The following is an 18,889-nucleotide window of genomic DNA, read 5'->3' as shown; positions in this document are numbered from 1 at the left end:
GGGGCGAAAAGGGAGATGATCATGAAAAATTCATAGGAAACTAAAAATGTCAATAACACAATACAAATATGTTAAAGACAATAAGGCTTAAAACTGAGGCTGTTGAAAAGCAAGTCAGGCAACTCACAGAACAAAGAACCTGAATAGCTAACATGTCTGTGTATCCCCACTCAGCCACATTCCAGGCAAAGCGCTGCAAAATCAAACAATAATGAAGTACCACTTTATCTCTGAAAGACTAACAAGAATTAGGAAGTCAGATAATATCAAATATTGGCCAGGATGTGAAGAAATGAGAATACTTATGTCCTACAGCTAGGGCTGTGGATATAGTCGTTTTACCAGAAAATAGTGAAAGCTAATATGCACATACCTTGTAATAAAATACAGTAAAGTAAGATGCTCTTCTAGATTGAAGAGGACAAGGACTAAGAGATGCAATTATGAAAAGAAAATAGGACAGATATGGATTTAGGGAATGAAGAGACAACATACAGATAATCCTGTGGCCCAGAGGAGAGACAAGAATATATAGGAATATAATATAAATATATATAATAAACATACTATATATGCTATATTTATTATGTATAATATATACAATATTATAAATGTAGTATATGTAATAAATATGTTAAATATAAAAATATAAATATAAAACAATATACACAATATAAATATAGCATAGTCATTTTATATATGTTTTTTTTTTTACTGAGTTGGAAATACTTGAGTGTATAGATTGTATACAGGTCGTGTATAGGACTCTCTTTATCCCAAATAAAATCAAGAGTGCAATTTTTTTGAATTCCAGGAATAAGGGGAAAAAAAATCTTTCAGGCCTCCAGGCAGAGGAAACTGGGTACCTACAAATGAATGACAATCAGTGACAATCAAGCCAGCCCCAAATTTCTCCTCTGCGTCACTTCGTAGTTTCAAAGGGGAGAAATGGTAGCCCAAGAATTTCATGCCCAGCCAAATTCTGCCGTGTGTCAGTGCAATACAGGGCCATCCTCAGTAAGTTGTCAACCCTTTATCCTTCTCTAGGTACCTATTAAAAAGTACTCCAGCGGGCTGAGACCTGAGGCAAGATTAATTCACATAGCCAGAATAGAGAAGAGTAGATACAAAGTTGAAAACCAGCGGGAACAAAAGAAAACAAAAAAGAGAAGCATTAAAAAAAAGAGATGGTCAACGAGATGATAAATGCAAGGCCAAACATTTACTACAGCAATAAACATACATATTTTAAAATCTGTCCATATGCTTTTTTCAAGATACGTATTTAAAAACAATCGTAATAGAATACGAATAAAAGGAGGATAAAAAAGTGACAGGCAAATGCAAGCAAAAATACAGTAAGGGTTGCAGTATTAATAACAAGTGTGATACAGTATCAAACAAAAAGCAATAAAATGACAGGTTTATTTTATCTTGATAAATATTTCAATCTTCACTCGCTCAATGAATATCTATTAAGTACCTGTTATTTGCACTAGGCAAAAATATACATTGCTGAAAAACGAAGATATAATTGTGATGAACATTTATGCTCAAAACAGATAAAATGAACACATATAAAGCAAAAACAGTTGAAATACATGAAGAAATGGCCAGAGACAATAGAGAAAAATTTAACAAACTTCTCAGCCTTTGATAGATCAAGTAAACAAAAATACAAAGCGTATGATAATATAATTAGTTTGGTTATATCTATTATGCACAAGTAGTCTAATAAAGAATTCTATAGCTTATGACTATAGATTTCATCTTTTTTTTCCAGCCACCATGGAACTTGTACAGAAGTTGATTGTATAATAGGCCACAAAGAAAATCTCAATAAATTCCAAAAGCAGACACTGCACTTGCCAAATTCTCAAAATAATGCAATAAAACTAGAAATGATAACAAAACTAGGAATTAAATTTTAAAATACTCTCCGAAATAAATCCCTGGCTAGGAATTAACTCAAAGCCTCAATCACAATCTGTTCAGAAACAAACTTGGTTATGCGAAACAAGGCAGGAGAGCTCAGAAATCTTGGTCTCCAGGTTAGGGCCCTAATGCTAACAGCCCTGGTGATGCCAGATGCTGGGTGACTGTGCTAGGGGAAGAAGGCCTGGGGAGCATGTAGGAGGCAGGTAGATAGTCATCCATGGGAGAAAGTGCACTAGTGTTAGGGTCCTATAGACCCGGGTTCAAGTCCTGCTTCCACCTCTTATTAGCTATAGTGGAATTTTGGCATCTCATTTCGGGGCTGCAGTCTACTTATTCCAAACCAGGGGTGTTGAGCTTTATCTGTGGTCCTCAACCCTCACTGAGCATCATAATCACCTGGAAAATTTTTAAATAATACTGATGCTTGGGCTAGATGCCCAGAGATTCTGATTCAGTTCGTTTGGAGTGGGACCAAGTCATCAGTATTCTTTAAAATCTCCCCAAATAACTCCAGTGTGCCAAGAACCCCAGAGCTAGATGATTTCTCAGATGTCTGTTAGTTTTGAAGTCCAGCAGTACTACTGGGCACCTGCAGTTTTTGCCCATGGAAGAAAGTTTCAGGAGGCTAAAGCCAGAGAAATAGTGACGCAAAGCGATCTAATCAAAGCGTGCATTATCTCAAATGGTGCAGAAAATGTCAGTGCCAGTTAATATTTTGCACCCAACATGATTTAGACCCGGGGCACATATTGTACTCCAAGCCTATTGTAAACACAATGGGCCATTTATTCACTGAACAGTAACCACGGTAATTACCCACAGGGAAAACATATGAGGTTGTTCAAGCAACAATTAATTGTGGACCTGGAACTAATGGGACAATAACGGTAAAGTAGCAACCAGAGTGTGATTCAGAAATCACATCAGAAAGCCAATATTTTCCAAATTGTATTAGATAAGCATTTTTGGGGATGTGATGGTATATATAATGTCCCTGTCCTGAAATAGTTGCTCCCAGGTTTTTCTAATAGCTCCTTCCCCCACTGGTGAGCATAGGAGGCTTGCAGTGTTTTTAATCTTGTGAGAAGAATCACAGACAGTAGGTTTGAGGGGACTATAGAGAGCTTTATTTCTCGCACTCACTATGGGACCTAAATGTCAGTTGAAGGCAGGTGCGCAGACCTTGATTTGGTTGGAATGATCCTCTTTGTGAATATGATGGAAGCCACTGATTCTTTTTTTCAGAAAAATGTGCATGTCTGTCTGCACATACATGGCCATGCAAATCCTTTCCTACAGTTTTCAGGGGGTTCACAGACACTTTGAAGCCCTTCTGTTCTCACTAGATTGTGGTCCAGTCTTTGCTTGCACACCTCCAGACACAAGGATCTCACTACTTCTGATGGCAGGTTTTCCATGGCCAGACAACTCTGATGTGAATGTTCCTCAATGTGTCCAGTTGAAATTTCCCTCTCATTAGTCCTCTTCTACCAAGAATCTTTGAACACTGACAAAAGTCATTCTACCTTTGACCTTTACCGGTCTTGGGGTGTCTCGATCTCTGTTGGATCTTAGAAGATGGTTTCTACAGGGGCTCAGTAGCTTCAGGTAATGGCTGAATTACTGTTGTGTGGTCAGCTCCAACAGATAGGAGATCCAGCAATTCTAGAGAGTGGCTGTCTACCCTCTGAACCAGACATGGAAGGGGACAAATCTCTACTGCCCCCCACAAACTTTTGTAAGGGGAACGTGGTTCTAGGGTGACAGAAGAAGCAGTAAAGCAACTTCAGCTGGAGGCTGAGGGTACCAGGATGTTATTTCCCTGAATGCTGAAATTGGAACCTAGGATGTATCAAATCCAGAGCTGCTGCTGGGACAAGTAAAGGTTCGGGAGATGGCTGGTGGCAGCAAAGATTGAGCTTGTTTCATCCATGCCCTCTCTGGATCAAAGGTTTGAATGAAACAAAAGAAGAGAAGGAGGGAGGGAGGGAGGGAAGGAGGGAGGACAGACAGACTAGAAGAAACCATGGAGAAATTATTTTATAATCTCAGAGTAAGACAGGCCTTTCTTAAATAAGACATAAAACCTGAAGTCATAAAGGAAAAAAACTGATAAATTCATCCTCATTAAAAAAAACCATGATTACATGGAAATGGCACTATAAACAACATCAAGAAGCAAAGTACAAACTGGGAGAAAAATTAGCAACTTATATCATAAAGGGCTAATTTTCTTAATATAAAAGATCATTTCTATAAACTGATAAGGAAGACTACTAGTCAAATTAGAAAACAAGCAAAAAATGTGAACAGTTTCCAGAAAGGAACTACCAATTACTTTTACACATAGGAAGAAGCTGGGTGCGACAGCACACCTGTAGTCACAGCGACTCAGGAGGCTGAGGCCAGAGGCTTGAGCCCAGGGGTTCAAAACCAGACTAGGCAACATAGTGAGGCCCCTTCTCTAGACAGATTTTTAAATTAGCTAGGCATAGAGGCATACACCTATAGTCCCAGCTACCCCGGAGACTGAGGCAGGTGGGGATCGCTGGAACCCAGGAGTTCCAGGCTGCAGTGAGCTATGATAGCAGCACTGTACTCCAGTCTGGGCAACAGAATGGACCCTGTCTCTAAATAATAAATAAATAAAGATATATATAAATAAAATTAATATAAAAAATAGAAGAAATATTCAACCTCACTCACACTAAGAAAAATGCAAATTAGAACTATAACAAGATACCATCTTTTCACCATCATACTGCAAAGATCAAAAACTTTGATAACTACCTTCTGTGGCTGAGGCTGACGGAAGGAACAGAGATCAGAGAAAGTGTTATGGAAGAGGTGACATTTAGGTTGGGCCTTCAGGAACAGGCAATTAACATCCAATTTAACAACTTAACTGGCACTTAAAAGAAAAAGAAGAAATAATAAAGAGAATGATGGACAGCTTTGACTACCGAGTGTAAATTAAAATACACACACATAAAATGTAAAGGCAACACAAACTGAGATATTTGCAACAACTATAATAGCCTGAGTTTGAATGCTGTATATATATTTAAAGTATCTTCATTAAATTCAATCAGCAAAGCATTAGAATACCACTCAAAAAATAAACAAAGGACATGAAAAAGTTACTCCTAAAATAGGATATGCTACTAGTTAATAACCATAGGGAAAAGTTCAGCATTATCTATAACCATGAATGCGATATGATTCAGGGTTTTATTTGGTGATACATCATTATAAAATTAGACAGAATAACATTTTTTACTCCCTCTGTTGGCAAAGATGTGGTGAGACTGGCCCTCTAATCATTCCTGGCCAGTAAATTTGCAAACTGATAAAATGTTTTTTGGAAATAAGTATAAATCTTTAAAGACTCATATTCTTTATCTGGAAAATTTTACATCACAGACTCTATCTTATAGAAACATCCCAAAATATAAAACAAAAAATGCTATGTACAAAGATGCCTGTAGAATAATATGATGATAATGACAAATTAGAAATAATCAAAATAACCCCAAATTAGAAACGGTTCAGTAAATTATGGTATATTCATATGCTGGAATATTCTGCAGCTATTATAAGGTTTACAAAGAGTTTTTAAGGATACTGTTAAATGGGGAAAAACAGTTCAATTGTGCATGTAGAATGATTTCAGGATCTTTTTTAAAAAATCCAATCACTGTGCATAGAAAAAGGACTGGGAAGGAATAGACGATAACATGAATGATGGTTCTTTAGGGAGGGGTAGATCATTGGCTATTTTTTCCCTTCTTCCTCCTTATTTTGCATTTTTAAACCTTCCCTTCCATTATGATATGTTACTCTTACAATAAAAAAGTTTTAAAAATATCTGTCCCTGTGTGTTTATGCTCCAAGTTGAAACTAACAGTCTCTATTCCAGTAGGAAAGATGCTGGGTCACAGCTGCGAGGCTCATCAGTAAAAAGTGTTGTCTCTTTTGTGTTTTTCAGCTTTCTTTTGCTGCAACCACGCCTGTTCTAGCCGATAAGAAAAAATACCCTTATTTCTTTCGGACCGTCCCATCAGACAATGCAGTGAATCCAGCCATTCTGAAGTTGCTCAAGCACTACCAGTGGAAGCGCGTGGGCACGCTGACGCAAGACGTTCAGAGGTTCTCTGAGGTACGCTCGGCTTGTGTGGACACGGCCTGTCTTACTGCTTGCTGCTGTCATCTAGCAAAAGGCGATGTGGTTTAGTCAGGGATGGGTACTCTCACAGGGCTTTTAAGCATGTGTTGGTTAGTGCGATCAAAGCTGTTTCACCGTTGACAAAATAGAGCTGGTAGCTGAGGAATTTCACTGTGCATAGGACTGGTGGAAACCATCATCAGGAGTGAAACTTCCCTTTCATTCTTTTTATTGGCTACCTCGTGTGGCTTATTCCCTCACTGGCCCTGTGGGCTTGTCTTTGTTATTGATGCTGTCGTGACCATCTAAGATCACGAAGTTCTACCAGGGGTTGTTCATCTGTGAGGAGAGTTTTGGGGAAGGGCTGTCTTGGACTGAAGATGCCAGTGTCACCTTGGATGGGGTATAGAGTTTTGTTTGTTCTAAATGACTTACAAACACACCTTAATATATGGTAGGCAATTTTTTTGTTTTGTGTATGTGTTTTGTTGTGGAAAAAAAGAAAAGTCAAAATATGGGTAGTAAAAAATGTAGAAGTGTTGCTTTGTCCCAAGCCACCTGAATCATGCTTTCTCTCTGAAAGTTAACTCCTGCTTTCACTTAGGGGTTCATCTGCCTAGAACTTTTTCAATGTATTTATTTTAAAGCCAAATGACTTCATATCACGTATGTTTCTTTTTTCACTTTACAACAGATCTTAGAGGCCTTGATTAACCTCAAGGTTTAAAGGGACCTGGTGTTCTGTCAGATGTGTATATCGTAACTTACCGAGCCAGCCCCTCTGAACGTTGACCACTTTTCAATGGGACAACCGTACTCTCATGCCTAGGTGTGCGTCTTGGCAGTAGACTTCTAGAAGTGGAATTACTGGGCCATTTAAAAATTTGAGAAGGACTGACTTCCAAAAAGGCAGTTCTAATTTCTAGTCCCACCAACAGCATTTGAAAATTCCCATTTTCACATATCCTTACTAACAGTGGATATTAACAAATATTTGAAACATTGGCCTCACTCAGATGAGTACAAAATGGCCTCCTGTCTTTTTTCCCATTTGCTTTGTGCCTCCTACTTTCCTTTCTGTTCCCCTGTGTGCTTTTGATACTTGGAGCCTCCAAAAACACAAGACAAACCAAGTGTTCTTAGCAGCCCAAGAGAAACAAACTTTAGCCGTGTGGAGGATTTCCATGTGTGAGTCAGGGGTCTAGACAGACCTCAGCTGGAGCGGTGGGGGCAGACACACAGCCTCCTGCCAGCCTGGGAATGGGGAAAGGCCGGGCAGGGTGGCAAGAAAGTTGCAAGTAGAGCAGGGCTGGTAATCAGCAGACCTGGTTTCCACTGCAGCTCTGCACTTACCTTCTGAGGTTCTTGCCCCCTGTCTCTTCCATGGGAAGGAGAGACCACTTCATACATTGGCTGTGTGACCTTGGAGACGTTACCTTGCTTCTCTGAGCTTCGATTCCTCCCCTGTAAAATGGGGACAATAAATTCTTGCATGCCTCCCTGCAGGGCTTCTGCCAAAATCCAATGAGTAATGGATTTGAAAGAGCTTTGTAAACTGTAAAGTTCATACACAGAGAGGGTTGTTTTTGGAGGTGCGTGAAAAGTGGAAGTGTTTGGCCCCACTGTCTGTGGATATCCAAACAAGGCAAGCTTTTCCCAGGCAAGACTGCTCGTCATCTTCCCACCTCTCTGTTTCTCAGCCCCTAGGAGGAGGCACAAAGGGAACTTGACCTCCAGCGGGAGTGACTCATTGCCAAACGCTGAAGAGGCTTTTGCTGAAAGGCCGCCTTCATAGAGAAGCGAGAAATGTTCTAAAATGAGAGTGAAACAAGTGGATGGTGGAGGATAAGAAGGACCCATCCCATGGCCCCATTAACACTGGACTCTGCTAGGATTTGGAGAGACCTGCTTTTTTCTTTTTCTTTTTCTTTTTTTTTTTTTTTTAGACGAAGTCTCACTCTGTCACCAGGCTGGAGTGCACTGGCGCAATCTCGGTTCATTGCAACCTCTGCCTCCTGGGTTCAAGCGATTCTCCTGCCTCAGCCTCCCGAGTAGCTGGGACTACAGGCACGTGCCACCACACCCAGCTAATTTATGTATTTTTAGTAGAGACGGGGTTTCGCCATATTGGCTAGATGGTCTCGATCTCTTGACCTCTTGATCTGCTCACCTTGGCTTCCCAAAGTGCTCCCAAAGTGGCGTGAGCTACCATGCCCAGCCAGACCTGCTTTTTTCTTTTTTTTTTTTTTTTTTTTGAGACGGAGTCTCGCTCTGTCGCCCAGGCTGGAGTGCAGTGGCTCAATCTCGGCTCACTGCAAGCTCCGCCTCCCGGGTTCACGCCATTCTCCTGCCTCAGCCTCCTGAGTAGCTGGGACTACAGGCGCCCGCCACCGCACCTGGCTAATTTTTTGTATTTTTAGTAGAGACGGGGTTTCACCGTGGTCTCGATCTCCTGACCTCGTGATCCGCCCGCCTCGGCCTCCCAAAGTGCTGGGATTACAGGCTTGAGCCACCGCGCCTGGCGACCTGCTTTTTTCTAATAGCATCTTTGGCTGTCAGAGCCTGAAGGACCCTTAGAGACATATCTCCTACCCTCCTCATTTTGTAGAAGGGGAAACTAAGGCCCAGAGAGGGAAGGGGACAAAGTTCAAGGTTTCAAGGCACCTCTGAAGTCATGAAAGATTGTTCACAGAAAAGTCAGGACTAAATTTTGGGGTCCTGAACCCCTCAGTTCAGACTTCCCATTGCTCCTTCTTTTCTTCTCTAGCTTCCTGGAATTGCATGGGAACTACCTGCATGTAGCCAAAGAGGTTTGAAATTCCCACCAGACTGGTTCTAAAGGGGGTAAATTGTGAGCCCTGACATTGGTTGGGTGCCTTATAGATTCCCAAAAACTCTCACAGACAGCCACCCTGTAAGGAGGAGTGATGGTTCCCATTTTACAGATGGGAACTGAGGTTTGCAGAGGGTGGGAGGTCTCTTGCCCCAGGGCACATGCTGGTAAAGATCCCAGGCAGGGCTGGAAGCTGTACCCTCAGGCTGTTGCTGTGTGTCCTTGCTACATAGTCCTCACTGGGTAATCTCAGGTCTTGACTGTTGGGTAGCACATCTTTCCCCTTGCACAGCCGTGTCAGGGCCCTCAGCCAGGGTTTTAGGGCATCTCAGTGGGAAACCTCTTTTCCCGAGGACAGGATGCTGCTTGCTGGTATTGCTGGCAAGGACCCCTCTTGATTTAAATCTCTCAGGCCAGCTGACTCCTCTCTGTGCCCAAGGGTTTTGGCATCCCTTTCTCAATGTCTGGGCTGCGTCGCTGGAGTGCAGGCCCTGGAAACTCGCCAGGGGCTAACAGCTTTTCATGAGTGCAAGGAAACTGGATTCCTTTTATGAAACTGGTCAATCAGCAGCATCAAGCACTTCTGTTCCGGACTGGTGCACTGGAAGGAATGTCAAGTGAAAGAAATCCTGAAGTCAGAGGGGGTGATGGAGGGGCTTTACTCCCACGGAGCTTATTACTGTGGCATTGGGACTGTGGAAGGGGGTAGAGGGCTTAGGGCCATCCCACCTAGGGACCAGCTGCTCCTGTGAGCACCTCCAACCCCTGAGATTCAAGGTAAGCCCATGGTAACCCAGAGGCTGCTCAGGACTTGGGTCTGAGGTACTGATCTCTAGGCCCACTTTGGCCAAGCATGGCTGCCTGACCCCAGGCAATTCACTTTCCCATGCTGACCCTAGGATGTATCAGATCTAGAGCTGCTGCTGGGACCAGGGTTCCATGGAGAGAATTGGTGGCTGGAAAGTTTCAGCTTGCTCTGCCATGCCCCCTCTGGATGAAAGATGTAAATGAGACGAAAGAAGGAAGGATTTGGTACCAGACGGGCTGATCTCTGAGCCCATCCTTGCTAAATGATGGCTGTGAGATCCTAGGCCTCATAGAGATCCCCTTTTCCCTTGTGTAAAATGGGGCTATTTATCCTACCTCGCAGGTACTGAAGATGAGATGGTTAAGTGAGAAAACAGAAATGAAATATCTCTGCGTAGTAGGTGCTCACTAAATAGCCATTTGCTTCTCCAGTGATTCATGGGGCAAACTGAAAATGCAGGTCCATTCACTCAAAAAATCAGTGTGGCCTCCTATGTGCCATGGTCTGTGATGGGCCCTGTGCTGTGGAGGACCAGAGATCAATGACACAGCCTGGGGGTGAGTGGTGAGGCTTCCTGTATTGAGTTCTCAACTCTGGCTGCTCACTAGAATCACCAGGGAAATTTTGTTTTTAATACAAAATAAAGTGTACATTTTTGGATTTTCTTCCATTTCCTTTTCTTCACTTTTAATAGCCTTATTGAGATATAATAATATCTCATCCGTTGTTAATGTACAGTTCAATTGTTTTTTATAAATTTTTTATGTTGGCCAGGTGTGGTGGCTCACGCCTGTAATTCCATCACTTTGGGAAGCCAAAGCAGAAGGATTGCTTGAGCCCAGGAGTCTGAGACCAGCCTGGACAACATGACAAAGCCCTGTCTCTATAAAAAAAAAAATACAAAAATTAACTGGGCATGGTGGTGCACACCTATAGTCCCAGCTACCTGAGAGGCTTGAGCCCAGGAGTTCAAGGCTGCAGTGAGCTATGATTGCACTACTGCACATTTTAACTTGGAAGACAGTGAGACCCTGTCTCAAAAAAAAAAGTAGGTGTTTGTGCAACCATCGCCACAATCCAGTTTTAGAACACTCTTCATCACTCTAAAAATTCCCATGTGCCCATTTGTAGTCATTTTCACCCCCCAGCCCCGGGAATAGTTTTACCTTTTCTGGAAATTTCATATAAATGGAATTAACGCGCAGTCTTTTGCGTCTGGCTTCTTTCACTTAGCGCAGTGTTTGAGGCACATCATGCTGTGGCATGTGGCAGTGGTTTGTTTCTTTCTACTGCTGAGTGGTAATCCCCTGTATGGATGGAGCATCTGGGGAGTTTTGAAAATCCTGATGCCCAGGCCATCCCCAGAGCACTCATACTGGACGACCCTGGTGTTGGAGCCTGTCCAAGCTCTCCAGGTGGCTTCAGTGTGCCGCCAGCATTGAGAACTCCTGTCCTGCATAATTGGCTCAGAGTCAGGAGCTCAGGGTGGAAGTGACGCCCTCTGGTGGTGGGAGACCTTGAGCTCAAAGTAGCCCCATTCTACCTGGTGGCCTCGGTCTACTTGTGGCCCTCAGCAGGCCTGGGGACTGAGGAGCAGGATGAAGAAGGTGGAGGGAGGCCTTGGTCCAGCTCTGGGGGCCCCGCCAGATGAAAGACAACAGTGGGGGTGTGAAGAGTTGGGGTGGTCCACGAAGTCTGTGTTGGAGAGGGATAGGCAGGCAGGTAACCCGTGTGCACATTGAGGGGCTGCAGTAAGGAACTGGAGGGTTGTTGGGAGGCTATGGACAGAGCCAGAAGAGGGGCATAGGTACTGAGAGGCCAGGCCCTGGCGATGTGTGAAGACTCACTGTGGCATGGAGGTGCAGGTCACTGGAATTAGCAAGGAGCTGAGAGGCCAGAGTGCTGAGTGATGTCACATGGGCACTGCGGGCCCAGGAGGGAGATAGGGCTTGGCGTGGAGATGAAGGCAGTGGGCAGGGGATGCCTAGGAAGACAGCAGAGGGAGGCAGGGGCATTTGGGTCTCTCCCCCTTTTCAAGTCTTATGGTCTACCCAACAGTCCTCACCAAGTTATTCTTTGGGCTTTCAATTCTATGTTGCAGCTAACCAACTAAGTGCTTAAGTGCCCGTAAGCCAATCACTTGCTGTCTCTGGGTCTCAGTTTCCCTTTCTGTAAGCTAAGAGAATTGGGCCAGTTGACCTCTAAGATCCCTCCTAGCTCAAAGAATTTTGGATTCTAGGATGTGAGCTTACGGAGACCTGGCCTTTGACCCTGATCCTGCCACTCCCAGGGACATGGCCATGAGAATTACTTAGCCTCTTTGTGCCTCTGTTTTGTTTGTTTAAGAGACTAATTTTAGAGGATTTTAGATTCATAGCAAAATTGAGAGGAAGGTACGGAGATTTCCCATACGCTCCCTGCCCCCACACAGGCACAGCCTCCTCATTGTCACCATCCCTGTCAGAGTGGCCCATTTGTTACAACTGATGAATCTACATTGACAGGGCATCATCACTCAGACTCCAGAGTTTACATTAGGGTTCACTCTTGGTGGGGTATATTGAATGGTTTTGGACAAATGTGTAATGACATGTATTCATCATTATAGTATCATTACAGTATTTTCACCACCCTAAAAGTCCTCTGTCTTTTTACTGATCCCCATAGTTTTGCCTTTTCCATAATGTCATTTAGTTGGAATCATACGGAATGTAGCCTTTTCAGATTGGCTTATTTCCCTTCTTTAGTACACATTTAACTTTCCGCCATGTCTGTTCATTGCTTGATAGCTTGTTTAGTTTTAGTGCTGAATTAACACAGCTGTCCCTTAATAACCATGGGGGATTGGTTCCCGGACCCCCATAGGTACCAAAATCTGAGGATCAAGTCCCTGATATAAAATGGTGTAGTGTTTGCATATAGCCTACGCACATCCTCCCATATTCTTTAAATTATCTCTAGATTACCTTTAATACCTAATACAGTGTAAATGCTAGATAAATAGTTGTTATACTGCATTGGGTTTTTTTTGTGTTATTTTTGTTACTCTGTTGTTATTTATTATTTATTTTTAAAATATCCTCTATCTGGGCTGAGTGCGGTGGCTCATGCCTGTAATCCCAGCACTCTGGTGGCTGAGGTGGGCAGATCACCTGAGGTCAGGAGTTCGAGACCAGCCTGGCCAACATGGTGAAACCCTGTCTCTACTAAAAATACAAAAAAATTAGCTGGACGTGGTAATGGGCACCTGTAATCCCAGCTACTTGGGAGGCTGAGGCAGGAGAATCACTTGAACCCGAGAGGTGGAGGTTGCAGTGAGCTGAGATGGCACTACTGTCCTTCAGCCTGGCAACAGAGTGAGACTCTGTCCCCCCGGCGCCCCCTGAAAAAAAAATCCTCGATCCATGGTTGGTTGACTCCATGGATGAGGAGCCTGTGGTTACCAAGGGTCAACTGTATCCATTGTCAGGATGTACCACAGTTTATCAATTCACCTGCTGAAGGATATCTTGGTGGCTTCTCATTTTTTGCAATTATTAATAAAGCTGCTCTAAACATCCATGTGTAGGATTTTTTGTGGACATCAGATTTCAGCTCTTTGGGTAAATATCAAGGAGCTCCATTGCTGGATCATATGGTAAGGGTATGTTTCATGTTGTAAGAAAATGCCAAACTGTCTTCCAAAGTGGCTGTACCATTTTGCATTCCCAACAGCAATGAATGAGAGTTTCTGTGACTCCCCATCCTCTCCAGTATTTGGTATTGTCAGCGTTCTGGAGTTTGGCCAGTCTAATAGATGTGCAGTGGTATCTTGTTGTTTTAATTTGTATTACCCTCATGTCATATGATGTGGAGCACCTTTTCATAGGCTTCTTTGCCATCTTTTTTTCATCTTGAGCATGAGGATAATAATAGCACCTACCTCTTAGGGTTGTTGGGAGGATTCAATGTGTTAGGATACTTAAAGTACTAAGAAAAGTGCCTGGCTCATCCTCAGCATCATGCAAGGGGCAGCTGTTATTTTTATTATCATCCAGAATCAGGTTCCTTAGCCCATGGCTGGCCCCCATTCAGGAGCCCCACTGCATGGCTGAGTTTCTGTGCCTGCCATGAGCATGGCTGTCTTTCCCTTTTCTCCCTCCAAGCTCCAAGACTCCCCACCTAGTCACTGGTCCTCAGTGATCTCGAGGTTTCTGAGGCTGACCTTTCTGTACTGGTGACCTCTCTCAAGTGGCAGGCCCCACTGAGGTGAGGCCCTTAATCTGCCCAAGACCAAAAGGTCACCATCTGCAGAGCTTCCTCTTCAAAGCACCTGCCCTTTCAGGCCCTCCAGGGCCCTGCCTGGCCCTTTGAAACCTTTCCCCCTTGCTAAGTTGCCATCTGCCCCACCAAAAGGGCCTCAGGTCAACTCCTCTAAAGTTGCTGCTTACTCTTCCAGAGTAGTAGCCTGGGAGACACTCCTGCAGGGGAGGACAGGGAGACCCTGGGCTTGCATCTAATCTAAAAGCCACCCTTGTTAGAATCATCATCCTCTCCTGCTGCTCTGAGCAGGAACAAGCTCCTTAGCATGGCTCGAGACCCTTTATGGTCTCTCTGAGGCCTCCTCCTCTGTCTCACCTGCAGTCACTTCTTCCTTTGCCCCTTCGGTCCAGCCACACCTCCATGCTGGCTTCTCTCTTGGCAGGAACATCCTGCCCTCCATCTGCTCAGCCTCCCCAGCTGGCTCCAGGTGTGCCGTCTCTGTGTTCTTCCTCCTCATTTTTCTCCCCATACCAGTTCTTTGTATGATGCAGCACAAGACACCATTTGCTTCCTCATCTCTCACCCACTGTCACTGGATGGGAGATGAGATGATGAATGAGAGCCACAGCAGATCCCTGTGTCCCCTCACCCTGCATGCTCCCTGGTGCAGGTGTGTTCAGTGAGGATTTCAGTACATGATTCTTGATCCGTTAGGCCAGATTCTTAGGGACAAATGCAGTTCTTTCTCTCCTGTTGTCCTGAGTCCACCTGTTCCTGGGATGGTGAGATGAAGGTGTAAGGGGTGCAGAGAAACCCCAGCCCCAGCATCCAGGCTTGTGAAGAGTCCATTCCCTCTCTTGACTGCCTCCTGCCTGAGTCACCCGGGCCATCGGGAAGAGCAGCAGGGAATGATGGATGATTCTAACAAGGGTGACTCCTAGGTTAGGTGCAAGCCCAGGGTCTCCCTGTCCTCCCCTGCAGGAGTGTCTCCCAGGATACTGCTCTGGAAGAGTAAGCAGTAACTTTAAAGGAGTTGACCTGAGGCCCCTTCGGTGGGACAGATGGCAACTTGGCAAGGGGGGATGGTTGCAAACGGCCAGGCAGTTCTGGAAGAGTCAGCAAGTCTGACTCCTGCAGAATTCCACGCAGATCATGCCATCATTTCTTAACTTGAAGTCTTTCCTGGATGTGACATTGTTTGTTGGTAGAAATTCTTCTAGAGATCTCAATGGAAAGTTCTGGACCAGCCATTGGCATCAACAGTCCCCAGGAACCTGCCACGTGCTTACTTATAGGTGATGTAGATGTTGGGCTTTGGGAATGCACACACGGTAGTTTGTGTCCAAGTTAATTTTCCTGACTTTGTCATCCTGGGAGAATTTTTTCCTGAGCTGTTAATGCTTCAGAATCCTCTCTCTTCAGGATTGGGCAATACTGACTTCTACACCAGTGGTTCTCAAAGTGTGGTTCCTGGACCAGCATCATCAGCAGGACCACTTGGGCTCTGTCCCAGCCCCAGTGAATCAGACACTGTGGGATGGGCTCAGCTTTATGATTTTGATGCAGCTAGAGTTTGAGAACCACTGCACTGAAGGAATGGACAGCCTTCAGGTGGGACCACTGTGCTCCCAAGCTCACTTTAGCTAAGAACGAGGCCAAGCACACTTGGAGGGCTGAGCCACCTCTGAGCTCTGCCCTTGGCATCCCTTCTGGCTGCAGGATCACCTGGGCTGCCAGCGTATCTGCAGATCTTTTATCATTAGGAGACAGAGGGGACTCCCAACGGATCAGATTCTAATCCTAATGGTACTGGTGCCCCACCTCTGGCCCCAACTTTTATCTGAAGAACTTGCTAATGCTTTTAGGTGACTTGGCTGCCTGCCCAAGCAAGCATCCTCTCCTTCTCTGTGCTCTTCCCTCGAGCTCTGCAAGGGGCCAGGTCTGTGGGTCAGCCAGCAGGAAAAGCTTCTTATCTGTCTTGTCCAGACCTTGGTGGCTGTTTATGGCAGCCTCTTTGGCATTTGAAGGGTTAGGGTAGGTCCATTATTTCCCAGAGCATGGTTTAAATATGTGATATGATTTTTATACAATTTTAATACCTCTGTATTTGTGTTATTATACACTAGGAAAAAGTAAAATGATGACTAGCACATCAAAACTGTACTTCATGGATGTTATTGCTTAGGATGGAATCCCTGTTTAAAAAGTCAGACCGTTCAATTGAAAATACTAATTAATGCTTACATAGGTGGTGCACAGACATGGTGAAATGGCCTCTAAGAGATGCAGGAGTGACTCAAGTTTGGGGACCACTGGGATGAATAAAAAGCCCTTAGCTGCCTGTTTATTTAACTCATGAGGATAGATGGGTGAAGGGTGGGGAGTGGGACTGGCAATAGACTTCTCCTTGAAGCTCTGATCTAAAGCAGATAATCAATGGGAAAGGCATTTGATCAATGTCAAGAATCAGCCCCACAGGCCTTCAGTCTTCTGCTGAGGCTCCATAGGGACAGATCCTGGGGTTCAAGCAACACTTGTTCTTTCACATGAATGTCCCCCGTGGGAAGTGCAGCCCACTAGCAGTGCTCTGTCCTACCCACGCCTGCAGAATGGGAAGATCCCACCTAGGTGAGAGCTGCCGCCTGTCAGGGGCTCCAGTTTCTAGTTCTTCTGCCATCTTGGAGCAGTGTGTGCACATCTGGAGCATTTCCAGGATGTTTTGCTCAGTGGTGGCTGCCATGGCTAAGCCTGCTGAAGAGAAGACAGATGTCCAAGCTTGGATGCCTTTGTCTGGCTCAGAGCTCCTGCCCTCGGGACAGATGGCCCACTAGTCTCCTCCTCCCTCCACTCCAAAGCAGAAAAGATGGCTGTCCCATTTGTGGTTCAAAAGGAAGACCTCAGGACCTAGTGGATGGTCCCCCCTAACACTCCATACCAGGTCCTCAGAGTGGAGACCTTCTCCCCACTCCACACGGACCCCGCTCAGAGAGGCTAGGGTGACTGGCCGTGGGTCTGTGGTGCCAACGCCAGGCTCCTGAAGGGCTGGGTGAGTGTTGTACTCTCTGCTCAAGAGGGCATGTGATATTAGATAAATATATCCTCCACTCAAGCTGTGAGGATCCTGGAACACAGCGTTGACTGAGTGTGCCTTCTTCGAAACAGTCCACAGGAGATCCTTCAGGTCTCTGGGGGAAAAGGACCATCCACAGCAACCTCAGCGCCCTCACCAGGGACACTTCCTGGTGCCCCCTGCCCAGCCCCGGGCCAGGCTCCCAGAGCAGGACTCAAGCCTTGCGAAGCAACACCCCCCCCCCGACACACACACACATCAGGACCTTAGGAGTAGGAAAATATGATTAAAATCTCATCTGCCAGTTATTGAGAACCTACTGTGTGCCAGGTAGTTATGTTCAATTATTCAGCATGGTGTGGTCTCCTTTTTTTTTTTTTTTTTTTTTTTTTTTTTTTGAGACAGGGTTACCCTCCGTCATCCAGATTGGAGTACAGTGGTGCAATCATAGCTCACTGCAGCCTCAAACTCCTGGGCTTGAGCGATCTTCTGGCTCAGGTTCCCGAATAGCTGAGACTACAGGCACACGCCACTGCGCCTGGTTATTTTTATTTTATTTTATTTTTTGTTGAGACAGAGTCTCATTTTGTTGCCCAGGCTGGTCTCGAACTTCTGGGCTCAAATGACCCTCCCACCTTGGCCTCCCAAAGTGCTGGTATTACAGGCGTGAGCCACAGCACCTGGCGCTCTCTTCCTTTTAGAGAGCGGACTCACTCAGGGAGGATTAAGCAATGCCAGGGTCTCATAGCCACGAAGTGGCAGGTATAGACATGAACCCCAGTTTGTGCCTGCCCTTGTGAAGAAGAGGAAGCCAGGAGTCTGGGGCCAGTATCCCCCCAAGTCCCTGTACACCACCTACCACAGAAGCAGGGAGGTGAATATACAGGCCAATCAACCATGTCTCAAGGGGACCTCTTCACAGTCCTTTGGAATTTTTGCCATGGGATCCTGCATTTTATTTTTATTATTTTCTCAAGTTGGGAATCTCAGAGCAGAGCACTGTCCCTTCACGCTGCTCCTACCACCCTTCCCGGGACACGTTGTTTCTGCCGGTCCTCTTGGCTGACAGGGCAGTGCATCTTGTAGTGTGTAGGTTCCCTAGAGCTATTCTGGTACATTCTGGCTGTGGTTTCTCCCCCAAGGCCCATCTGCCAGGCTTGGGTAGTGCCAGAGCCGCATGAGCAAAGGAGTGGAGTTGGGAAGGTGTGTGGAACCTTCAGGAAACAGCAAAGAGTCTGTTGGGGCTTGATAGCTCCATGAACAGAATGAAAAGTGGAAGGATGAGCTGGGAGGCAAGAAAGATGGCGAAGACCCCTGCACGCCTCTAAGTTGAGACTTTACCTGTCAGCAGTCAGGAGCCATGGATGGTTTTAAAATGAGAAGCGAGATAGTAGCAGTCCTGAGGGCCAATTGGGAGGAGCAGACCAGAGGCTGTGAAAGCAGCCAGGAGGTTACTGCAGTAATTCAAAGGAAAAATAATAAGATTATAGTTACTTTCTTACCATAAAAATGTCAAGTTCTTTTTTGTGGTTATTTTTATTTTAAAGTATTAATTATTGTTTTTTAATTGTAATATGGATATGAACTCAATGCAGAAAACTTGGAAAACACAAAAGAGCACAAAGGAAAATTTAAAATTGGCCATAACCTACCCACTGAAAGGTCATCATTAACATCTAGGCTGATGTCTTTACCATTTTTTCAATGCACATAAATGAATGTGTGTAAATAAATACATGCTCTTGCTATCGAAATGGCTTCTTAGCAATGCAGGGGGAATGTTTTCCCAGGTCAGCAAATGTTCTCCGTGACTCCGTCAACATGACTCCTAAT

The 18,889-nt window shown here is 44.9% G+C and overlaps 1 protein-coding gene across 2 annotated transcripts in view; it reads left to right on the top strand.

Annotated features, from left to right (window-relative positions):
- The window catches only part of GABBR2 (gamma-aminobutyric acid type B receptor subunit 2), a 413,665-nt gene that overhangs the window by 167,341 nt on the left and 227,435 nt on the right, over positions 1 to 18,889 (top strand). For both annotated transcript variants that reach the window (XM_024252745.3, XM_054520353.2), the window contains one exon: positions 5,927 to 6,097. In XM_024252745.3, the coding sequence (XP_024108513.1) occupies positions 5,927 to 6,097 (171 nt within the window). The remainder of the gene's footprint in view (positions 1 to 5,926; positions 6,098 to 18,889) is intronic.

This window comes from Pongo abelii, chromosome 13 (genome assembly GCF_028885655.2).
Source record: "Pongo abelii isolate AG06213 chromosome 13, NHGRI_mPonAbe1-v2.0_pri, whole genome shotgun sequence".
Lineage (NCBI taxonomy): Eukaryota > Metazoa > Chordata > Mammalia > Primates > Hominidae > Pongo > Pongo abelii.
Note: the sequence above shows the minus strand (reverse complement) of the source record. Positions and strands in the feature narration are given on the sequence as shown.